This window comes from Bradysia coprophila, unplaced genomic scaffold (assembly GCF_014529535.1).
Source record: "Bradysia coprophila strain Holo2 unplaced genomic scaffold, BU_Bcop_v1 contig_350, whole genome shotgun sequence".
Classification (NCBI taxonomy): domain Eukaryota; kingdom Metazoa; phylum Arthropoda; class Insecta; order Diptera; family Sciaridae; genus Bradysia; species Bradysia coprophila.
Window position 1 is genome coordinate 12,351,581 of NW_023503608.1, and position 23,826 is coordinate 12,375,406.

The 23,826-nt window shown below is 32.4% G+C and overlaps 3 protein-coding genes across 4 annotated transcripts in view; 1 reads left to right on the forward strand and 2 right to left on the reverse strand.

Annotated features, from left to right (window-relative positions):
- The window catches only part of LOC119080656 (ecdysone-induced protein 74EF), a 140,546-nt gene that overhangs the window by 18,718 nt on the left and 98,002 nt on the right, over positions 1–23,826 (forward strand). For both annotated transcript variants that reach the window (XM_037189073.1, XM_037189074.1), the window contains exons 2-4: positions 15,501–15,546; positions 22,865–23,322; positions 23,611–23,784. In XM_037189073.1, coding sequence (XP_037044968.1) covers positions 23,245–23,322; positions 23,611–23,784 — 252 coding nt within the window. In that variant the 5' untranslated portion in view covers positions 15,501–15,546; positions 22,865–23,244. The remainder of the gene's footprint in view (positions 1–15,500; positions 15,547–22,864; positions 23,323–23,610; positions 23,785–23,826) is intronic.
- Positions 19,538–20,709, reverse strand: LOC119080659 (U7 snRNA-associated Sm-like protein LSm11). The gene is made up of 4 exons (XM_037189079.1): positions 20,217–20,709; positions 20,036–20,157; positions 19,833–19,977; positions 19,538–19,768 (listed from the first exon to the last, which is right to left on the reverse strand). Exons 1-4 carry the CDS (start codon positions 20,530–20,532, stop codon positions 19,599–19,601), a joined length of 753 nt encoding a protein of 250 aa, XP_037044974.1. The 5' UTR covers positions 20,533–20,709; the 3' UTR covers positions 19,538–19,598.
- On the reverse strand, positions 21,095–22,335 carry LOC119080658. The gene is made up of 2 exons (XM_037189078.1): positions 22,251–22,335; positions 21,095–22,196 (listed from the first exon to the last, which is right to left on the reverse strand). The coding sequence occupies exons 1-2, from the start codon at positions 22,290–22,292 to the stop codon at positions 21,111–21,113; spliced, it is 1,128 nt and encodes a 375-aa protein (XP_037044973.1). The 5' UTR covers positions 22,293–22,335; the 3' UTR covers positions 21,095–21,110.

Consider the following 23,826-nt stretch of genomic DNA (forward strand, 5'->3'; position numbering starts at 1 on the left):
GACTACAAATCAAACGACCACTAAATGCGGAAAATACGAATTGTGTCTTTCGCACTATAAAATAAGCTTAATGAATTCTTTTTCAATAAAAAATATTCTTATCGGAATAGTTTATACGAATATATAATCGGTTGCCGAGTTAGTCCGTTTAAAACGAATTCGTCGTCGATTCAATATTGCTTTTTAAATGTATTTGTTTGAAATTTCAACAAGTAATTACAAATAAGTACTTAAATTAATGGTATATGTAGCACCAGTGCACAATAATTAAAAATACTTAGTTAATGCTGGGTTCACATTCGTTCACATATATTTGCGAAAAGTTGGAATATTTATAGTACGTAGTCTATTTAAGAAAAGTAGATTTGGTACACATTCTAATTGCCTGTAGTTAGTCAGATTTCTCTTAACTTTAATGATTTTACCGATGTAGACCCAGCATTAGTGTTCTTTGTAAGAATTTGGCTGATGCCATTGAAATGTTATTTTCAGCGAATGAATGATAACAAAATCGTTCCACTATACTTTTGGATTCGTTTCAATAATATAAATGTTATTTCTGATTTAGACGACCATATATTGATTGTCATAATTGAGAAAGATAAGAAATTCGTGAATAATTTATTCAAGGACATGATAAACAATGCTCGTTCGACATGTGTCCGAATCGTATTTTATGGAAGTATTGATCCTAACATTTTATCATAATCCACAATCTGTTCTCAACGACTAAGTTATGCTAGCGCAAAGTCGTAGATTCGTCAATGTTTCTACTATATTACAGTTGTAGTTAGAATAAATAATGAATTTTCACACTTTTGTACCATTACATTCCATTTCACTACCCGCGTGTATGCATATGTGATATTTTACGTATTACATTCGAGTATTTAAAATATAATTCGCAAAAGATTCAGCAATGAAAAATCAACATGTATGTATATTATTAACAAGCTATACTAGCAAAATATCTACGATATGTGTAGTAGACATTCATATATTTATATTATATTTTAAAAAAATGATAGAGATCTTCAATAGCAGGCCAGGGTTACAAAACATTGAACACCGACTGGCACAAGCTTTTAATAAACAGCGATTTTATAAAACTGCGTTATGACGCTTCCACTTTTTATGTATATGTATGTATTACGTATACCTACTCTATTTGATATAATACCATTAAAGTTTAAAAATGTTTTTGTAGTTGTTTAGTTTGTTTCATTGACGGTGACCTAGGCCCTACATTATGATTCAAAAGTTTTCATGTTTCTTTCGTTTAAGCGATAATGATTTTGATACGTTTGATGTTTACAGGGTGATGCAGCGTGTTTGTTGGATTTTCATTTTTTGTATTTAGTTATAAACTTTTTAAAATTTATTCAGTTCGGCACGTTTGCGGGAATGATTGAATCTTATGTTCAGGATCGTAGGTAGTAGAGATTTTCAGGAAGATCAAAGATCAATTTCAGAGAAAACTTACTATGTTGACAAACATATATAGTGCCACGAGTTAATAGTTTACATTCTAATTCAGCTTAATTAGTGTTGCTATACAAGTTGCGCAACGATGTGTTTATGGGACTTTAACCAAAAAAATTGCAACATAACCAGTTGAAAAGTTAGGCTAAATTATTGAGTTAAACTTGACTCAAGATAAGTTTTTACTTTTTGTAGGTTTTGTTTGTTTCCACAATATTCGTTCCATAACAATAGTCTTCTTTCATTTCTAACATTACGCGGGTTCGAATGAATGCAACGACTCTTTTTTAGTACGTAACAACTTTATTTGAGTTTATGAATTAAGTTTAAAAATGTCTGCCGCATACATTCAAATATAATTCTAAGTTCCAAAGTCTACAACATGAACCTGTGTAGAATATCCCGCTGTTGCAATTTGTTATATGTTCTTGACAGCGATGACAAAAAGCACGAGTTCTGGCAAGGGTTCTCTTATATCGGAAAACGTATATTGTAAAATTGAAGAAGTAAAAGATTTGTTAGCAACAAGTGAAGTAACAGATTAAATACTTAAATGGCTAATTCCAGCAGCTATCCACATTACTTCTCGGAATTTTATACAATTCAGAAAAATTTCATCGAATTTTTCTTTGTTCTTTAAAATTCCATTAAATTTTGTAAAATTCTGAGATGTAACGTAGATAGATGCTGGAATTAGCGATGTATATGTATACGCTCACCACTTATCAGCTGAGTTTTTCCTTCGTTCAATTTTGAACGAATTTAATACAATCAAATCCCACTTTTCAGATGTTTACATATATGGCTTATGTTAGGAGAACATTAAGAGAATTATAATGACTGTATGAAAATGTGATTACTATATCTGCACCGCGTTTCACCACAAAAAAAAAGAATCTTATCAGAACTAAATCGTCCTTGGCTATTGAAAAATATGCGATATCAGCAATTATTTGTTTTTATACCTAAACACTTTAGAAAGATAACCATCTAGAGGTCAAATGGAACCTCTGTAAAATGAATTTATTTTAGTTTTCGATTATCAGAATTTTTATTGAAAATAAAAATTCTTCTAATCGTACCATTTCATTGGTAACTAACTATATTTTCGAGCTTGTCCAAATGTCTGAATTTTTTTTTATTGTCTAACTTCTACATTTTTTAATAATCTTTTCATTAAAATCTCAAGTTTAATTGAAAACCTTTTGTTAGTGTCGCTTGTACCTTCTACTTTGTAAAAACATTTTCTATTAATTTATTGTCAATGTCAATGTTTGACTACAACTTCTATCGTTATAGTGTTGGTGAATGTAACGCACAATTGTGTAAGAATAGTGTTTTAGTAGTTATAAGTCTCAACGTTTGATATGAAAACTGTTCAAGGTTCGGTTGTTTATTCTCATTTAGATAGATACCGGAAGTATTTGATTGATATTTCTTTTTGGTTCATTTAGCCTTGGGTATTTTCTTTGGATTAATTTTATGCATCTTATCGAAAACAAGTATTTATTCATCTAAAAGACAAATTATTTGAACCAGGCTGGTTGTGATACATTTAGTTGTATTGTCAGTTCACGAATCGGTCAGTTCAATATATGAGTGCATCGCTGATAATTATGTACGAGTCACGTCAGTTAATATTCAAAACAATGTCGCGACAAACACAAAGATGAGAACCAAAAATTTTTTTTTTCATTTAATATTCAGCTTTCATGCGAAATGATAAATTCGCGAATTTCGTCAATGTGTTCAATTGACCTTAACACACTTTCTGGTCGTCGTATCTAAAATTGGTGTATATGTTCGCCCGTTGTTGTAGCTGACTATACAATCGATATGAAAATTGTATTGCTGAATCCAATACACGATGAACGACAGCATAAGTGATATGAAATATTGACCTTCAGCACTCCCTTGACTTTCTTGTTACTCTTTGAAACTTTATAATTCAAAAAGCAATTTGTATGACTCTTTGCATTCAATTCAAGTCTTATATAATTAGTGGTTTATCGACAAAAACCGATTGGAATTCAAATACTATCTGAAGTAGCTTATAATGAATATTTGACAAAAAACAAAAACATTTTACGTGCAAAAGCCTTCAGGTCGTATAGTTTATTTCAAATAAAAGTTTTTGTAAATCACTTGATTGTGAATCGAATTAGCAGAGCGCACAAAAGCGCAGGTTAATCAAGTTTTTAAAACTTCAAACTAATTTACCTTCGAAAACTTTTTTTTTTACTCGTCGTGCCATCAACCGTTTTATTTGTCCATTGCTCATTTAAGTCACATATTTTACTCGCAAATTTTGAGTATATGTATACAAGGGCATGTTGCCTTACGTTTTATAATTTTTGAAGATTTTATAGGTTTTATATTGATGTACAGTACCTACAACTCTTCTGGAAATTTTTTTATGCTTTAGAAAATTAAAAACAAATTTTCAGAATATGTGTGGAGAACGTTTTTGCACGACTCCGACTCAACATTACGTATTTTTTTCATGTGCGAAGGTTAACTGCGCTACGTAGGTATTTTTTTATGGGTGACGTTATCTGTTTGAGATTAGTAACAGACAAATGTAATAGCTGGCTCTATACATACGTTTAGTATTAATTTTAGAGGTTTTAAAGGTCCACGAACTTTACTGTATAGAAACCTTGCTAAAAATTTTCCTTGTGATTCATAAATCCGTTTCTTGTGGCGATGATCTTTCCAAAAAATTCAAGGCGACAGTAAAAATGAAATTTCAGAAATTCCATGCCGTCGATTGACTTTGGTTATTGACGAACTTGAAAAAGTTGTTATTCCTGAAATCGATTAAAATTAAGAAAACGCCTCGTTGTCAACTGCGAAAAACAGAATTCACTTACGTTTCGAAAAAAAAAGAGTATCGACGTAAACAAAAATATTGACGAAAAGGGCAAGAGCCGTGATCTTTGTTTCGGGTACAAAACGTATTATTGTGTATAAATGCAGCAGTACAATTCAATTTTTTTTCCCTAAGATAAATGAGCAAAAATATCTTCTCACATGCAACGGTAGAGTGGATGCAATGTATTTTTAAAACAAATGCTCAGGTTTCCAGTTCTAACTAATCGCATGTCAAACTGATGTCATAATCCGATTAAAAGTGTTCCTAATTACGAGAATGTGTTTCAATTACAATGATACATTATAAATATCTGAGGTTATTATTAGCTCTGTTGAAATGAGAATCTGAACCTTAAGAAGAGTTTCGTGTCTGGTGCACGAAGTGTATCATTGTGTGGTGCATTCATCTTTCACATATATTTTATATGCGCGTGTTTATGAGTTCGTTAACATTTCACCAGGCATCAGCTGAACAGCCGAAACGTTACAGCGAAAACCATTTTTTATAAATATTTGTTAATACAATTTTCGCGACTGGACGTAATAGGGACTGACTCACTGAACTCGCATACAAATAAGAATGCATTGTACTCGTATGGAAGGTTTTAATCAAACAAAATAATGTTCTGCCGTGTAGATTATATATTGAGTTGAGACTAATTTTTTTTTTGTATTTCGTACATTCAACGCTACAATTGTAACGGGTTATCACTGCTTTTCTATTGTAATTTATAACTTAATATTCGTAAACAGTAAATTTGTTGCAATTTGTTGATTTCGTTCGTCAAGTATATTTCGGATGCAGTCACTGCCATTGAAGTTAATTTCAAAGTTGCAAATATACAAAATACAATTCATTGGCTGTAGTCTGTTCCGAAGTCATTGGAATCTTTTGTTATTTATTATTTTTGTGGCTCGTTTATCGTTTTCAATTCTTTGAACTTGTGAACTTTGTTATGACGATACGATGGCGAATTTAGATAAACTTATCTTCAGCTTTTTGAATATCTCGACGAAATTAAACTTTTCGGCATTTACTTGCTTTTGTTAAATTTTTTTTCTTTTAATATAGGATAGAGGTGCCGCATATTAATGCAAATTATCATCAGTTCAATATATATTCGAATATCATCATCATATCAAGCAAACGAACAAACTTGTCGAAATATTGATTCACTTTAACGATTCACATTGAATTTAATGAAATTGAAAAATCACCTATTTTATAGGGAAAATCGTTCACCGCACGCAATAATTATATTTCGTTAATAATCACATTTTTCATTTCTTCCGCATTTCATTTCAAAAAATTGTTGCTGGTCAGTACTCAAGCGATGGTTATTAACTATTTAATAATAATAACACTTACATTTCATCGGAAATTGTTTTCTATAACCATGTAAACAGCTCTTATACACAGAGTTAATTATAGCTTAGAGTTTTCATTGAAAACTAAGTGAAACAGAAAGGTGCGTTTTCATCAAAATTGAATCATTACGATACTGGCATTCAGTCATTTCAGATTGATTTTGTAATGCAGTTAAGGTTTTCCTACGTTTCAGTTCATTTCCATAAACGTTATCGGAAATTGCAGATCTTGTTCATGTAGTAACTGTCTGTTACATTAGGGAACGTCAGATTGTTCGAACAGAAACGGAATGTCCAACACAAACGGAAACACAAACACGATTTTTCTTTGGCAAAGCTACATTGTCACAAAGAAAAAGTGTTCTTGTTTCCGTTTGAGTTGGACATTCCGTTTCTGTTCGAACAATCTGACGTTCCCTATTATAAACTTTTCATTTATTTTCAGAATTTATTTAATTTTTTTGTTGTTATAAGATTCAAGGAGTGCGATTAACACTTCTATTGGTTAGGAGGAATCTGAAAAAATTTGACGAATAATATTCTTTTGGTTTCCTATATTTTTGTCCTATCTATAAAATAGTGCAAGGAGTGAGGAGATCAAAAATGAACTGAACTGAACCCAGTCAAAATTTATAATTTTGACAAATCAACCTTACCTTAAAATTTATGGTTTGGTTATGTTAAGCTAACCTCCGCGTCTGAGATTTTCCATTAGAATACGATTGTGGTTATTGGCATAACCTACAAAATCTACTTCCTACTTCGATAATCTATTTTCAAGATCATTTTTTTTCTTTGCTTGAATCTTTTAATTCTTAAATTGCACTAATAAAAAACTAATCGTACTCCTCTTGTCGAAACAAAATGCCTTTTGTTCTTGAACAATTAAAATACAGATGATTTACGTTTTCACTATATTAACATAAAGAGTGTTAATTCAATCAAAATTTTTAAAAAAATGTTGAAAGGTTTGCAGATATAATCCAAATATATCTCATAAATCACGCATACCGATGTAGAATAATTTTACAAAAAATACATAACCATAATCGGTAGTTTCAAATTCAAGGTCTTTACAGATTTTAAGGCCTTTTCAGCTAAAGGTAATGTTCATGGTTAATTGAAGATGGATAAAAAATATTTTAATTAACAAGCGATTTTTGCATTGAAGAAAATCGGACATCGAACATAAAATACGAAAAAATTATCAAAGGCACTCTTTAGCGATAGAAGTTCATGGATGTACAATAACGAGGTCAGTAGTTTTTAAGATGAATGGTTATGGGTTCAGTGCTGATTACACTGCAGTGTGGTAGACAAACGGAAACAAATACGAGAGTGTTTTTTTCGACTTATAAGAAGTGATAATTAGACAATAATTGTTCCAGTTAAGTGAATTTCATAAGTTATATGTCCGTCCTTAGGAGGACCACAGTGGTCAATACATCGTTGATGTTGGTAATTTACTTTTCATAAAATAAATACGTACTAGTTCTAATTGTACTAAAACTGTATAAGTACAAGACATGAGATCAAACAGTACGATATACTTAAAACAAAAGAAGTAATAGATTGAATTATTGTAATGTGACGATATTCAATATGTTACTTCTCTTGTTTTAAGTATCTCGTATTAGGCCTGTTCATTTTAGAGAAATAGTCTCAAATTCATCTGGCATGGTGTTTATCTGGTCCGGAAGACTAAAATATTGGACCCGTATTTTTTTTTGAATTTTAAAAAATAGTTTAGATCTGTGGAGCTAAGCATTTGTTCAAATGTACGAATGCGTTGGTTAGAAGAGTAAAAAAGATATACACCATCATTCTCCTCTCTTCTAACCAACGCTTTCGTACATTTGAACAAATGCTTCGCTACCCAGATCTAAACTATTTTTTAAAATTCCAAAAAAATACGGGTCCAATATTTTAGCTTTCCGGACCAGATAAACACCATTCCAGATGAATTTGAGACTATTACTCTAAAAAGAACAGGCCTAAGTGTTTGATCGATGTCTTGTACTCTTTTGTTTTACTACATGCTTTTTTATATAAGAGAAAATCCTTGTTGAAGGCAGGCATTTGTTGGTGATGTCGTTGCTAATAAAAAAAATCCGTTTATTAAAAAATATTTTCGATGACTTTGGATTGAATCTATTAAAAACATTTTGTATTGTAAATCCCCATAAAAATTTAAAAGCCAGTTTCAGTCACCGCGCAACTTTAAAACGTTAAACACCTTGAAAATATTTTTTTAAATAATTTTATTGTTGGAAATCCACAAAATTTGTTTCAGCAACCCTTCATATTTACGTTTTTAATAAACGACATCATAAAACCTTTTTTCCATCCATATCTTTGTATCGAAAAGAAATGTCCGTACAGTACAGGGACATTATTTACAATGCTAGAAAGAACATTTTATTGCATCTACATTCTAGAATAACATTCTGACTATCGAAAATCCGAAAAGTGTTAATTTTATGACAATTTTTATTTCAATTATTTGCAAGAGTATTTTTGATGTTTCAGAAATATGTACGGCATGTTGAAGTAGTAAAAAATAATGTCGTGACAAACAGATGGTTTTTCTTTAAGACGCAAATTCATCTAGCAATATGACAATCTTTGCGTGTAATCAACTGATACTGTGATTGATGTAAATTTGTTTAAAAAATTAATTATAATCAAACATAGGAATGGAGCCTATTAAAGTAGAAAATCTTGTTGAAAGGACTAAAAAAGTTTTTAATGACCAGATAACCTTTTAGTCATGTACCGGCTACGACGATAGAAATAAGCAATGTTTTCTGGCATGTGTTTTCTTATGTAGAAAAATGTATTTTAAGCTTTGTGAAGTAAGCGATTTTCTACCAAGCTCTAGGCTGTACTTTAAACGCAAAACTAAACTTGAAAAACCTCGTTCAAAAATGATTTTAAAAAAATCGGACAAAATATCCTGCCAAGCATTCAAAAGTTGTTACATACCTTCTTACTATTGATAGTCATTCAACACCACCATTCACCCATTCATGAATAATCAGTAGTGTTGTAATTCATCGTTATTGTCACTTATGGTGAATGGAGCTTAGCACTGTAAACGAAAGACAAATCTCTTAGTACATTAAACCTAAAAGTTTGAGTTTTTAGGCGCGTACAAAATACAAGAGTCTTATGGGTTTGTTATAACGTTTGTAACATCTCTACTTCAAATCCCTGATTAAGGTGAAAACTTTTGTGGTTGTTTAGTGATGCTAAGTCATTAAAAAGATCCCATTTTTGTATATCTATTTGAAGGTAGCTTTATTTAGTTGCTTCCTTAGGGGCCGTTCATAAATTACGTAACGCTAGAGGGGGGAGGGGGGGGTATGAGGCAAGCGTTACGGTTCTAACAAAATTGGGTCAAACTTGACCCTTTTAGCGTTACAGACCCGGGGGGGGGGTCTGAAAAATGTTGATTTTTGCGTTACGTAATTTATGAACGGCCCCTTAGTCATTCATTGTAACTCTAACTTTGGATTTGACATTTAACATGCTTTAAGGGAAGATAATATAAGAGAAATTCAAATGGCGAGATTTAAAGACACAATATACTTTGAAGTGGTTTGACTCCTATAGACAACTAACTATTGCGTACAACCTTCTTACGGGTCCCTGTCTATGTTTTCTTCAATAAAAATACTCATAAAAAAAACTTGCAATACTTAACTGTAAAGTGTACTGCAGTGAGAATAACACAATGCATCTGAATGTTACGAACGCACGAAAAGAAAGATAAACAAACAAAAAACGAAAATTCGCTCACCTTTTCATATATCGCGAACAAAAACAAAGCGAAATGAATAAAAAAAACCTTTTACATACATTACATCATCGGAGATCATCAACCATCTCAATATATACTCACAAGAACTGTGTAGAGCAACAAAAGTCGATGAATGAGAGAAGAAATTAAAAAAACACAAATTTTCGAAAGCAGCAATCATATGAGTGGATAAGCCGCGCGCGAATACACATGCAGATTGGACATATATATATATATGTATATATACAACGTCGCATTGTAAATAGAGACAATAATATTGAGTTAGGTCGGTTGAGGTCGTTGGCTCTCCACATTTTCACAACTTGGAAATGGACTCACTGATAAACCGACTGAAGTTTAACGTCTATAGTGGTGTGTTTTGTATAAATTCTTACTTTATATTTATTGGGAGCTACAAAGTGAGTTATAAATATGTGCGAAATTGATGCGAACTTGGGTGTCTATGAAGGCAAATTATATTGTGTGGGAGTATGAATCGTACTGTATGTAGGTGAACGTATTTGATTCTGGATTATTTTTGCATCATTGTTAGTTAAATCTGAGATTGATAGATTTATTATTTCTCTGTGGATAGAAGTTTTACCTATAGCTAACCAGAGCCATATCGGTATTTATCGGCTTTCATTTTATTATGAAAATTATAATCATTAGCTTAATATATTAATATTGGTATAACCGACCATGATACAACCTTGTCTTTGACCCAGTACTTACTTAATTTAAAAAAAAGTCGTTGCCATTTAACGAAATGAAAGAGGTAGATATGAAAGTAAATGTCTGTCTAGTCTAGGTATTAATTTATTATGAAATAAGACTCAAAATCCGAATAAGATGAGAGAGATGAGTGAGACGAACATGACACGATGAAAGAGAAATTCTTACAAAATTACGACATTCCGTAAGATTTAAGTTTTTTTCAGATTTTTTTTTCTTGTCGACGTTTTTTTTACTTATTACAATGTACCTATAAATAATCAATACCGTTAACCTTTAGCGTAATGTCATTAGACTTTCCGTTTTCTTCCTATGATCGTAAAAATAAAAGCGGCAATTAAATATTTTTGGCCAATAGGTAGGTATTCACAGCTGGTAGCAACAGGAGTTGAAAAAAAAAATTAAAATATTTATTCAGATTGTAATACTGAAAGTGGCGTTGACTGCACTTCAACAATATTTTGTGCGTGTGTCAGTCTGTGCTCTCAAATTGAAATTCAAATTTCCTTAACTCAGTTCAATAAGGTTTGTTTGTAAAAACATTTTTTTTTTGGCGATAATATAAAAATTGCTGACATGGACACATCGTTTAACCCTTACATATTTGTCGACGTCGCAGGTTTTATTATTAACGTAAAATATTAAAGAATCGAACACGTCATTTAGATGAGATGTATAGTTATAGCCCCATCAAGTATGAAATTATTGATACTTTAGATTGACTCGCACCAAATGGTTGATAGGTTCATCGTTTCTTCGATTTTTTGCATTTGCAATTTTCTCTTAACAGCTCGTCTAACTCTATGTAATAACATTTTTCCAGCAGCAATAAATTGAGTTAGAACTGCACTTGGTAAGAGTTATTCTTAAAGCCCTGTAAAATTTTATTTTTGATATCGTACAGCAGCAAATATGCAGCACGCAATAATAGAATTATTTTGTATTTTAGTATGTTCAACTTCATCTCACTATTTTATGTGTATTATGCACACATTCTGCCAATTTCAACCGTTCCCTTTATGTATATTTTTAACTTAGGTGAAATTGCCGGCCGTTGCGCGTATTTCATAACATTGTCGGACACACCAAAAGCAAATGAAAAAGAAAGAAAAAGAAAAACAGCAAAAAAAAAACTAAACATTTTGTAGTAAAGTCAATGTAGTATTACGCGAAAAGAAAGACGAGCAAAAGGCAAATGTACGTAAATGAAAAACATATTGTGTAGTTGTAAAAAGAGAATGAAATAAACACACAATTCGAGCACTGTTCAAGGAAGGTCTTTGACTCCGAACGGCCGGTCATTGGCGTACTTTGGGATGCGGTTTTGTAAAAAGGTTTTTCACATATAATTGCATTTCAGCAGTTTGTTGTTGTGGTCTCTTTTTTTCGTTTGCTGTTTTTCTTTTTCATATCTTTCCTTGTAATTTTCTTTTGACGTGAAAGCTGATTACGTTGGTCTTTGTATGAGATCCCTATACGGAAATAATTCTATTATAAGAAAAACTAATAAGTCAAAACATACTTGTAATAATCCAAATGCAAATATTGTCCATCCAGTGGCGGGAAAAGTTACAATTTTAATTTTAGTCGAATCGTTAATTATCGCGCAAATCGATGAACTTTTGTCAAATCGATTCATTGAACTTTATCTAAATTTGCTGAAGTCTACCCACAATCTCTGCAATACGAGAAAATGTGTCACGGTGAGCTTGAATTCTTTTTAGTTGAAAGTGGATGGGTACAAAATGTTACTACTGTTGATGGCAGAGGACTAGGCCCTGATCATTTTCCAAATTTTCCCCGCTTTTGAGATAAACTATTTTTCATACAATTTGGGATCCCCGTGAAACAGTTTCACCAGGAAAACACACATTTTTCGGAGAGTTTGGACAGAAAATTGATAGTAGCCGTTAGCCTGAGGATTAACCTTTCCAATGATACCATATCCTTATGACACTGTAACCGTAAATAACTGATGAGATGTAACACGATGGACGGACTTAAAAAGAATTAATAGTACACACTGTATGGTCTTACACTTTCTTATCGACTGGACATGCTCTCCATTCGTTGATTCTACATTTTAAATAGGAAAATTAGAGCGTCGACCTAGATTTGATTTTTGGTTAAAATTTCTCTCTGACTTATTTTCCTTGTCGCTTTTCTGATCGGTGTTCCTCTTCCACTAAGTCACGGAATTCTTCCTAAAAGATAACAAGGAAGCAATTCTTAACTGAAATCAATTGGGTGATCCGCAAAATCTTCCAGTTGAATAACGTCCCCTCGTCCATTAAAACCGACTTCAATAATTTCCACTGACCTCTAATTCAGTTAGGTTAACGTGTGAGTTATAGGCTATTATTGTGTTGGATACTGGATATTATTAAACAGTGGACGATATTGAGCTGGATGACTTTGTTGAACCGAATATTATTGGACGGTTAACTGTAAACCCGAACTTTGACAACACGAACGACAACGATTTCATCCACAGATATCCTAAACGTCAGCAAATTTGTTTGTAAATTTTTCGTTAAAATTTTTGTCAACATCAAAGTTGAGGTTAAGTTGCCTTCAATGGATGCAATTTGACATTTCGAAATGACCTTGGAACACACCTATTTGATAAAAAACATCCCCGTCTATCCATAGTCGTAAATTTTTGTAGAATTATACTACTTTTTGCAACACGTTGATGCACAAAAAATCATTTCTTACCGAAATGAATTCATCGAAATATTCTTATAATGTTCTACACCTACCTACAACTACTACTGATTCCCATTTTGAGCATAACAAACAAAAATAGTAAAGAAAACATCCAAAAATTTTTTTTGTTATTTAAACTAATCTTCCAATCAACATCATCATAAAACTAAATGAAAAAAGTGCAAAATTCGTCGTCGTCACAAACATTCCATTATTTATGCAAATAATAAATCGTGCTGAGAATGATGACCTTCATCAGAATTTTACGTTTTCGTTCAGAACATTTAATTGTGTTCCGCATTCAGCGTTGGCCTCCAAACTACTATCATGCATAAAGCTTTAGAGACTTTGTTGATTATTTATAAAATGGAGTTACTTAAGTAGTCGGTTTAATTTGTTCGGTGTGGTGTTTATGTGTTCTGTTCTGTCTGTGTTCACATCTAGACTAGATCATTCAGATAGTTTGCAGTGTAAATTATTTCAAAATTAGTTATGCCCTAGGTGAGAAAAATTATAATCACACTAACCGCCAGAATTAACACAACTGTCTAACATTCAAGTTGACTAAAGTTTGGTTAATTAGACAAAATTAAGTAAAGTAAAACGAGGTAAACGTTAACCAATAAACACTGTACTACTTGACTTTGACTATAAGTTCCCTGGTATACACTATTTCTTCCACACCATGATTAAGTTAGTTCGTCAGTGAGACCGTTATTAACACTAATCCACCAGACTATTATAAAAACAATTCGAACGTGGACATATATTGTTTGTTATTTTCAATAAGGTTCATTAATTAAAACGAAAAAAAATGAGAATTCATTTATCTATTTACCTAATGTATAAGTGCAAACAATACTATCAAGTGTTGCCGTTAATTTATTGAATTTATTTAGAGGTTAGGATCAAGGCTTTTGATGGATGTAAACTGTGTAGATTGTATCGTCGACAATCAGATGATTTGATTCTATTGTCGGTATACGCATAAGTGTTTGTACACAGGTAAAATTGACTTAAATCACTGCCGGTATAAAATTCTGATTGGTTCAGTAAACACTTCAAATACTACTGAAGTGCTTAAAATTAGATTGAGAATCATTCATATATTCTAAGTGAACGCGTAACAGCAATGAGTCACTGGAGCTGATATGTGAAGTCAGTGTAGACAATGTCTTGCCGTTTTTATTATAAATTTACATTTACAAATCAACGAACGTGTCGTCTGTCGACAATTTACAATATTTAATTGATAAGTACAATCTCTAATTGTACAATTAGTGCTTTTGGCAAAAGAAGCTTTATGAAAAATTTAATTCCGACTAAAATATTGTACTCAATATATAGACAGACTGACCCATTCGAAATAGAATGATCGTTCGGTGAGCCCACATATCCACATATTGATACGAATTGTCGATGTCGATTAAATTTTATCTAGCTAAAGTACCTTCAGACTGAAATCAGTATAGTTTTCAATATAAATTAGATAATTTTCGAGGCTACACATGACATTCAACAATAATTTTCTGCTGTAAATTTATAAGGTTAAATAAATTAGCTACAGAGATAATAAATAAAATTCTATTTCAAATAGAAAATCTGGTGAAAATTCAGTATTTTCATGTAAATTTCAATAATTTTTTCTTGTAATAAAAATGTAATTGCTTTAATATTGCAATTTTATTGACATTCACTTTGCGATGCACCGTTATACACGTTTTATTATTGGTGTCACTCAAATACTCTATTTGTTACTGAGCCCGATATAAAAATGTGACTAATTTCAAAATAAACAATTAGATGACTCGAGTATATGACATTCAACATTAAAAGTGATTCTACGGATTCTACAAGTTAACTCTTAATCTTCACAATATTTTGGTCTTTCAATAAAAAAAGTAAAAAATTAGTCTTGATTCGTTGCAGAACAACTTCGACAAACAACGCGATAGCTAAAAATTCCCAACCATTAATCAATCAATGTTGAATTATTTACTCTCATAGTCAATATGATGCGTGCGAGTAAATAAACCTATTCATAGCATCATATATGTGCATTAACTCTGACTCAGTAAGTTACAGCGCAAAATTATTAGAATTCAGGAAACAATTTGTTCAAGGATTCGATATGAATTTGTTATTCAGTGTAAATTTATTAGAGTGTTGAACACATTTTTTTTTAATTTCTTAGCTGCCACAAAGAACTTTTGTCATTTAAAGTAATAAATTAATTTAACTGTCTGCTGTGTCATTTACTATTTTTGTTCATAATATTGCTGCGAAATCGGCATGGATAATAACCTCTATTTATGGTCGGCGTATTTTTACACTAACATTTTGATAGAATTTCTAACTGAAATAAAATGTCATTGATTCTAGCACCAACACCTACTGACCACTGACGACTTAGTTTCTATTGAAACTTGTCATAAGCACAATAAACATTATCACTTCCAATAAAATATTGTATTTTCGATTTGTTGCTTTTTTATGCAAATTTCTCAAATAAATTTTTGTTTTTTTACAGATTGCATTCAAATATATCGGCGACAATAAAATCTCTTTAGAATTAGGTGAGTAGACAAACTAGAAAATGTAAAACATGCACAAGTTGACCACCATCAAAGACCGGAAGTGTTGGTTACAGTGGAGTTGAGTGTACGGGGGCAATGTGGGCAATTGTACCCAATGGGACGAAATGAGTGAATAATTTTTACATTTCATTGCGAAGTAGCGACCAAAACTGATTTCGAACATTGACTTAGGTGAGGTGATATGTGACAGTTGAGATCGAAAGTCAGTCTATTACATCTGTCAAATGTTTTAAACGTCAGACCAAAATTTTTCTGCCAAATAGTTAAAAAGTCGTCTATTTTTCCTCAATTCTATCAGTGGAAGAGACTTATAGAAAAATAAACGATTTTGTAATTATTTGGCTAACAATTTTTGTTTTGACGTTTAAAACGTCACTTTGACAGATGGAATATACCGACTTTTGATCCCAACTGTCACATATCAGAAACCCCATTTCATGTTCTAAAATTTTTTTTACAAATTTGAAATGAGTATACACTTACGTAGGTTTTACTATATGAGTAATCGAATCTGCATTTCTACCTCAAGACTTTTGGCAACATTGGTAGATCAATATGTGTTTTCTGTAATCGTCTATATCGGACATGGAAATAATATTTAATTCCCGGCAACCGAGTCAACATTTCCTGGCGTAAAAAGTGTAAAACTGACTTCCTTGTCCACATATTTATCGATTTCCCGGTATCCAAATTTTGTTCGAAAAAATTTGCTGGTAAGTAGGTGGTTACGAGGATACCCCGGTCTATACTCTACGTTATGCACATTCTTTGTATACGAAGAGTTATACAGAATTGTTGGAAACTATTTCTGGAATACTGTTATGTATGACCAAAGTTGATCTAACTCTTTGTATGGAAATAACATTTGATAGTTTTGCCATTATATGGACAAGAATTTGTTTAGTATTCGATTGAGGGAAAACAGTAACAGTTTTGCAGTACATTTTTGACGTCCACGACCTGAGAAACCCAATATACTGCTTCCAATCTGGTCCGACCCAACGCATTTATTAGGGAATCACTTGAAATCGTTTTCCTAACTAGTATTAAAAATCGCGACTTCGTCGATGTCGGTTGGGAAAGATGATGTTCCTAACTTATACTGAAAGACTTTTTTTTAGCGAGTAAGTGGTTCATATATCGAATATGTACATCAAAACTTAAGTTCAAAAATTGATGACGTCTTTTTTCTTCGATTAAAGCTCCATAGCGAAATATTTTTTTTCATAAACTTCTCACACGCTAAAAAAGACTTTTAGTCCTAGGTACGAAATGTACTATTTCCTCACAGTCTATGAAAAATGTGGCATGTTTGAGACCTTCGGAATGGATATCAGTTCGATAGAAAACAAATGAATGCGTTAGGCTTTCAAACATGTTTCCATTAATTTTTCTTTTCTTTTTTGTAATCGCAATAGTGTTGTTTGTGTCTGCATTTTCAACAGAATAATAGCATAGGTTTGATTATTTATCACCGTAATTCATGCAACAAAACAGTTATTATAATACATAACAATAATAATGGCAATTAATCTATTACTTAAGTAGAAATAAAGAAAGTAAGACAAAAAGAAAGAAAGAAAACTCGGAAACTATCGGTTTTATAATCAGAAAACTATATAGGTTTTCCATTGCATTGTTGTATATCAATGAAAACGAAAATATACAAACAAAGACGAACGGCTGCTAAATCATAGCGTATAGCTGTGTCTTTTAAATATGCAAATTACCAATGAAATGAAAAGTGATTCTCTCTTTAATAATAAAAACACAGTCGAGTCGAAAACGTATAAAAAGCTAATTTATGGCAAACGTAAGTGAGAAAACTGAATTAGTTAAATGTTACAATGTGACGCTTAAGTTTATTGGAATATTTCAACAAATTATGTAGCTTTTAACGAAACTGTTAAATTATCAGCTGATCTTCTTCTGCTGCGAATGAGTACAGCATGATCGAGCAAACTTATACTTCTAAACACAAATAGCTGTTATGGTCAACCAGTTTTACTTACGATCTATTACTTCATTTCATCTAAGTATTTTCAAAAGATTTATTTTAAATCTTTTACTTCATTTGTTTGAACATCCTTTTGGCTATGTAAGACCCTATTAGTCACAGATTGTTGTTTATTTTTGCAGTCACTATTGATAACAGATGATAGCCGTCTATAAAAACAAACTGTTTCCTACTGACCACAGGCCTGTAACCAGGTACTGGCTAGAGTAGGCAGAGTCCCGTCTGATGTAGCCATTTTAAGCGATTTTTTTCAATTTTGCCATACACAAATATTTTTCTGGGTCCCCTCTAAATTGTCTAGGGGTTTAGGGGCTGGCTACGGGCCTGACTGTCCACCATGTCCATGTCTCTCAAATAATACATTTTGTGGTAGTCTAATTATTGTATTTATTTGCCATTGTTGTATCTCAAGGATAGAAATGCAAGAGAAGAAATTTTATTTTGTTTTTCCCTCTACTACGCACAAGTATGAAATTTTCATGAAAAATATGCAAAAGCATTAAACTCGATTGTGTTTATTCAAACCGTTAAAATATACAAAACTGCAACATTTCATCGAACATTCACCTTTACAACTGCATTCACAGATGTAAGAAATAGATAAATTGAACGAATCTAACTATGTAATGCAATAGGAAGAAATGATAAAACATGACACTGGCATAGACAACTTTCTCTGATACTATGGCTAATCATAGAGTTGCTCGATTGCATTTGAAGTTCTTGTTCAGTGAAAGTGGCCATCGCCACAACCACAATTTATGATATACACCAAACTTAGTCAACTATGCAAGAGGCAATAACATTGATTGTGTTTATATTATACAATCGCTGTAAATGTTAGTGGTATAGTACCTATGGATAAGATATATAAATTGTCATAGACTAACATTCAACGAAAAAATAAATGTTTTCTTTTCATTTGCAATGTATGGTGGAAGTGCAACGCCATGAACTCAAGTTACATTTTACATCTTATATACAATACAGGCACGATTCGCGGTTCTAAATTAGCCATGCAAGTAATCGCGAATTACCAGTTTTTCGTTTTTTTTTTCATTATTTCTTTTCTATAAAAACATTATGTGAGCGGTACACGGTACATAATAGGTGGTTTTAACGGTTTTTGATTTTTTAATGGTTTTGATTTCGCTTTCGAATTCACGATTTTTCACTTTTTTTCGTTACGTTGTTCAATTTATTTCTTTACTATTTAGATTGATCTCTTGTATCAAGATGGGTTTTGAGCTAACGGATTATTTTGGCGATTAGAAGATTGTTAAATTTTTGAGGTTGATGGAAAGCTCGCAACAACATAAATAGTCAGAAACTGAAAGTTTTGTTTGCCTACAAAATACATGCCAACTGAACTTTAAGTTGTGAATTATCGTAAATGAGGAACAACTTACTCAATAATTACATCTGCACTATTTCATACCCTATCACTAATCCTAATAAGTTCTTCAAACGATTTCTAAGATTTAAAATTTGCTCGGACTGTACTTACTTACTTACTTACCCAAGACATACACTGATATTCAATGAATATTTACGCACGTGAAATGAATATTATGCGCACTACATTACATAAACTAACTCCTGAAATATATTGTTTTGATCCTCTTATTTCCTCTTGTCCTCTGTTCACTTCATTCAATTCCTTTTACCTATTTTACACTGAATGTAGATGAGTGTATCTTCTATGTGCACCTTTCACTTGTCGAAGATTTTCTCTGTGTAAACACAGTGATGTTGCAGACTCCCATCGGTATTGTAATTCAAATTAGTCACTTCGTTGTTGCTCTTGAATAAACATTCAATGTAAAACGTTGGAAACGTCATTGGACAGAATTACGATCATTTGGAGGCTGTTTGGGTTCGTGGTAATGAAATTGCGTTTTTTTTTAATTGAGCTTTAGTGGGAGATACGCGAAGATTAAAAAAAAGAATTGGCAATGGACTTCAATTTCTTTTTTATTACAAAATTACTCTATACGTGTGTTACAAAATTTCGTTACTTTGTTGGTGAATCTAACATAACCAGAGCCACCTGTTCGCCTCGTACCATCAATTGGGGAACGTTTCGAGTACATTCAACATATTTTCTGTTCAATGATTTCACGTGCACTGTAGGAAATTGGAGCTTTAATTGTTTCAATTTCCGCGAACAATCTTCCGGAGGTCCTAAATTAACGAAAGGAAAGCTTTGACTCACTTTGATCTACAATAAATGAAGTAAAGCTCATACCATTGTCTGCTGCATCACAGAAGTTAATTTTCTTTCTCTTCCACACTTCGCATACATCTGATAAAACAATGTTCCAATGTTTATCAAACGATTCTATGAAACCAGTCAGGTCACCCAGTATTCCGTGCTCCTTTCTGGTATAAATCTGCGATATAATATTCATTTACAGACAATTCCTCCGATAGTGAATTCATAATACAAACTTTAACACGCTTTCTTTCCGCCATATAAACTTTCAGTCTATCTATCGGGCCTCCGAATCCTTTTTCAATTTTCTTTAAAATGTTCCTCGAATGCTTTTCTTTGCGGTGTCCCTTTACCATTTCTGTAACGGAACAACCAAAACTTAGTTCTTCTCATTTGATTAAAAACAAAAAGCTTTACGTTGATGCGGTAAAAATCGACGAACAACCGGTTCGTCAGACACATTAAATCTTTTTGCTTTGGTTTGTGTATTGGATGAAGACGGCGCTGAATCTGCATTGGTTGATTGGTTTGTTGTTTGCTTGCCGGTTGTTTTTAATCGATTGATAGCCGACTCATATTGACTTAAATTGTCGTAGACTTTTGCATTTTTATATGGAACTTTCACATTTTCAGCGTAAAGGGCCTTTAGCGGATCGAAATGTTCACTAGTTATGTCAAGAGTTGGATCGTCCATTTCTTCGGAATCGTTTTCACTGACGTTAGAGGCACTCATTTCTTACTGTTTTATACACTCAGTCAATCGTTGATATCAACTTTTCATTATAAATACAATTTCGTACACAATTTTCTATATTTGATCGTGTATGTTACACAAATTTCACGCTAATACTAAAACAGAACTAAAATATGAATGTAAACAAGAAGACAATTCAAATCCGTCAAGTACTGTCAAAACACAACACTGTTAATATTCAAAAGTTGGGCGCCATCTACTGTGCTTTGAAGGCAATTTCAACGACAGAGCTTTGGAAGTTTGTTTCATTGATGATAGGATGGATCGTTTGTACCATTTTAGTCAAATATTGAAACTCACGTCACATTCGTTTAAAGAAAATTCATTAGATAAGTTTTCTATTTATATTTATTGCTGAACAAATTGATATGTGATAATGACATTATAAAATTGATAAAAATGTATCTATTTGGTAATAGAATAATATGTTTTTATTTAGAAGTGTAGGAGACGTATAGTCTGACCTGAAAGTTAGAGTAGCTCACTAGTCGACGCAAGAACGCAGAAGCAACTTAGTGCTTTACCTGCTAGTGTCCTTATATATCGCCAGACTTCAATTAATTATAAACAATTGTTCGAGTGTTTGAAGTTACTTGTTCCCTCGTAATTGTAACATTTATTACCGTTCCACTAAGAGGACTCAAAGAAGTATTAACACTGGATGATAATTTTGTAACAGGTGAAGCAATTAAATTGACCGTCTGCGAGAAACCATTAAAACCAGCATTCGAAATGGTTATCATAATTTTCGAAATATTTTGTAAAATAGTTGATACTGCCAAAGTGACACTGGATAGTTCTGGATTAATTCTACCGTTCACTGATAGAGATGTAACTGCAGTTAATGAAAGAACCAATTGCACAACATACAAAATGGGTGTTGTTATAATCTGTAAAGATATGATTGCCTCGAATAAAGCATTATCGAATGCGCGGGTAGTTTCTGATGCGACGACTGTAATTGTGGCTTGGATAACGCTGATAAGAATTTGAATATTTTCAGCTATTTGTCCTATCAAATTATTGATGCTGCTGACATTCAAACTACTCGATTTCGTGCTAATCAATGTTAACAGTTTGCTAAGAGTTATTTGAATAGCAGTCGTAGCTTGTTTTGCTGTGTCTACAACCGAGGAACCTAGTCCAGACTCACAACTTGAAAATGTTAATTGAATTCTATCAAAGAGGCTCTCAAATGAATTATTTAATGATTTCACTCCTGTTATCTTTGATAAAATATCAAAAATTGAAATGGTTCGTTGCGCTAGGATTGATATTACTCCAGTTTGTGACTGAATATTTAGTAGCGATGACAGAATATTGTTAATCGAAACTTTAATAGAAGCAGCAACGGTATCTAAAGGTTTTGGCATACCAGTCAAAATAGTTTCAATACCACATTGCTTTGCAACGGGCTTTGCCGAAGTGTTTTTGGTTTCTTTCTTTACGTTTTTCGATTTCTTTTTATTTTGATGACTGCCACTGTCGCTGCTTTTACTGCTGTCGCTACTGTCACTGCTATCTCTACTGCCACTGCTGTCTCTACTACCGCTGCTATCTCTACTACCGCTGCTATCACTGCTACCGCTGCTATCACCACTGTCACTACTGTCCTTTTTTCTTCCGGCTTGGACAGCAAATAACTATAAACACAATCAAGTAGAATTCAAACTTTCCATTGAAATAGGAAAAATTACTTGGATCAATAACACACAAACCAGCAAATACACACACTTCATTTTGGTCTAATGAGCGCACGTTAGCAGAAGTAGAAAAAGTAAATTCTCAAATAAAGTTCACTTCTTTTATATCATTTAAAAATTTGATAGACGGGACGCACGTGTTATAAAAGTAGCAACTGTGCAAATAGTTCATTCTATTATTGTGTTTTACTGTATGGGATTAGTCAATGCTACATTATTAAAATTGTAGGTATTATTAGATATTAGCAAGCTAGATTTAACACAACGTTGTGGTTATTACTTTCTATATGTTCACAGCTATTAGCTAACGGTTGCTAGAAATCTCGCACTCATACTTCGCAAATTTCCTTCATGAAAAAAGCAATCCCGCGCCTGATTTACTATACGACGTTTTATAAAAGAAAAATGTCATTTTGTGAATCCACGCTGGCACGAGATTCCTCTTTACACTTTATTTTAGAAAACTATTTTCCAATGTTCAAGTTAAGACCTTTCTAATAGAGATATTAATTAATAATTAATTCAAAATGATTATTGTTCGATTAGTGGTAATCTTAGAAATTAAACACCTGAACCAATAATAAACGAAATTCTTCTTCTAATTTCAGGAACAACCAAGAAAACGCCAAAATCGATGCCAAACAATAATTTAAATCAAAATGCTTCACAAAAGTACCTTCCGGCGAATACGTGCGTATAACAATCGAAAACGTCACTTTATATACAAAAGTCTAATAAGTGTGCCTTAAAAAAAAGAACAAAAATAACGAAATCGCCTTAATTTATACGTGTTCGTTTATGGTTTGAGTATATACTAAAGTAACTGAAACAGAAATTTTGATAAAAAGAAACCGTAAAAGCTCAACACGTTCTCGTAAAAGCTGCTTTTTTGTAGCAGTGGTGTAAACGGTTCTCTCTACACGGTTTTAAAATAAATAAGCTGGCACTAACAGCTTCACTCATCAGAGGTGGCGCAGCCATCGGGGCGATGCCATTTATTGATGACGCTTTGCTATGGTGTCCGGATAATGATGGTCGTATGGTTGATATATCGGCTTGTTTACCGGTAAGTATGACAATGATGGTGTTTGTATTGGATACGTTATTAATTTTGATTGATTAAATACAAACTGATTGAATTGATAGAAAATTGATTTTACAAAATCAAAAACGTTTATGTTAATTTACTGTTCATTATATGCTTCTACTCGAGTCAGTAAGACTTTCTTTGATAAAAGTTTTTCAATTCATTGACACCAAATTGCTGTAGTCTGGCATTTTCTACAAATTGCTCATTATTAACAATGAAAAGCTAGTAAGTTAGTCCGCTTTAATCTTATAAAATATTTCATAGGATGCCGTAAATGGATCCGGGCCGAATCAACAAGAAAATTCCGGTAATTCATGTGACTTAAGTTCGCTTGACCCACTGTGCAACGATTCTGATGAATTGCTGCGTCAGCTCCAAGAAAATTCTTTTGAATTAGAGTCATTTTTCACCGAATTCACTGGCAGTGTTGACATAAAGGTATGGCACCTCCTGCTTTCATTTAATCGATCATCTATATCT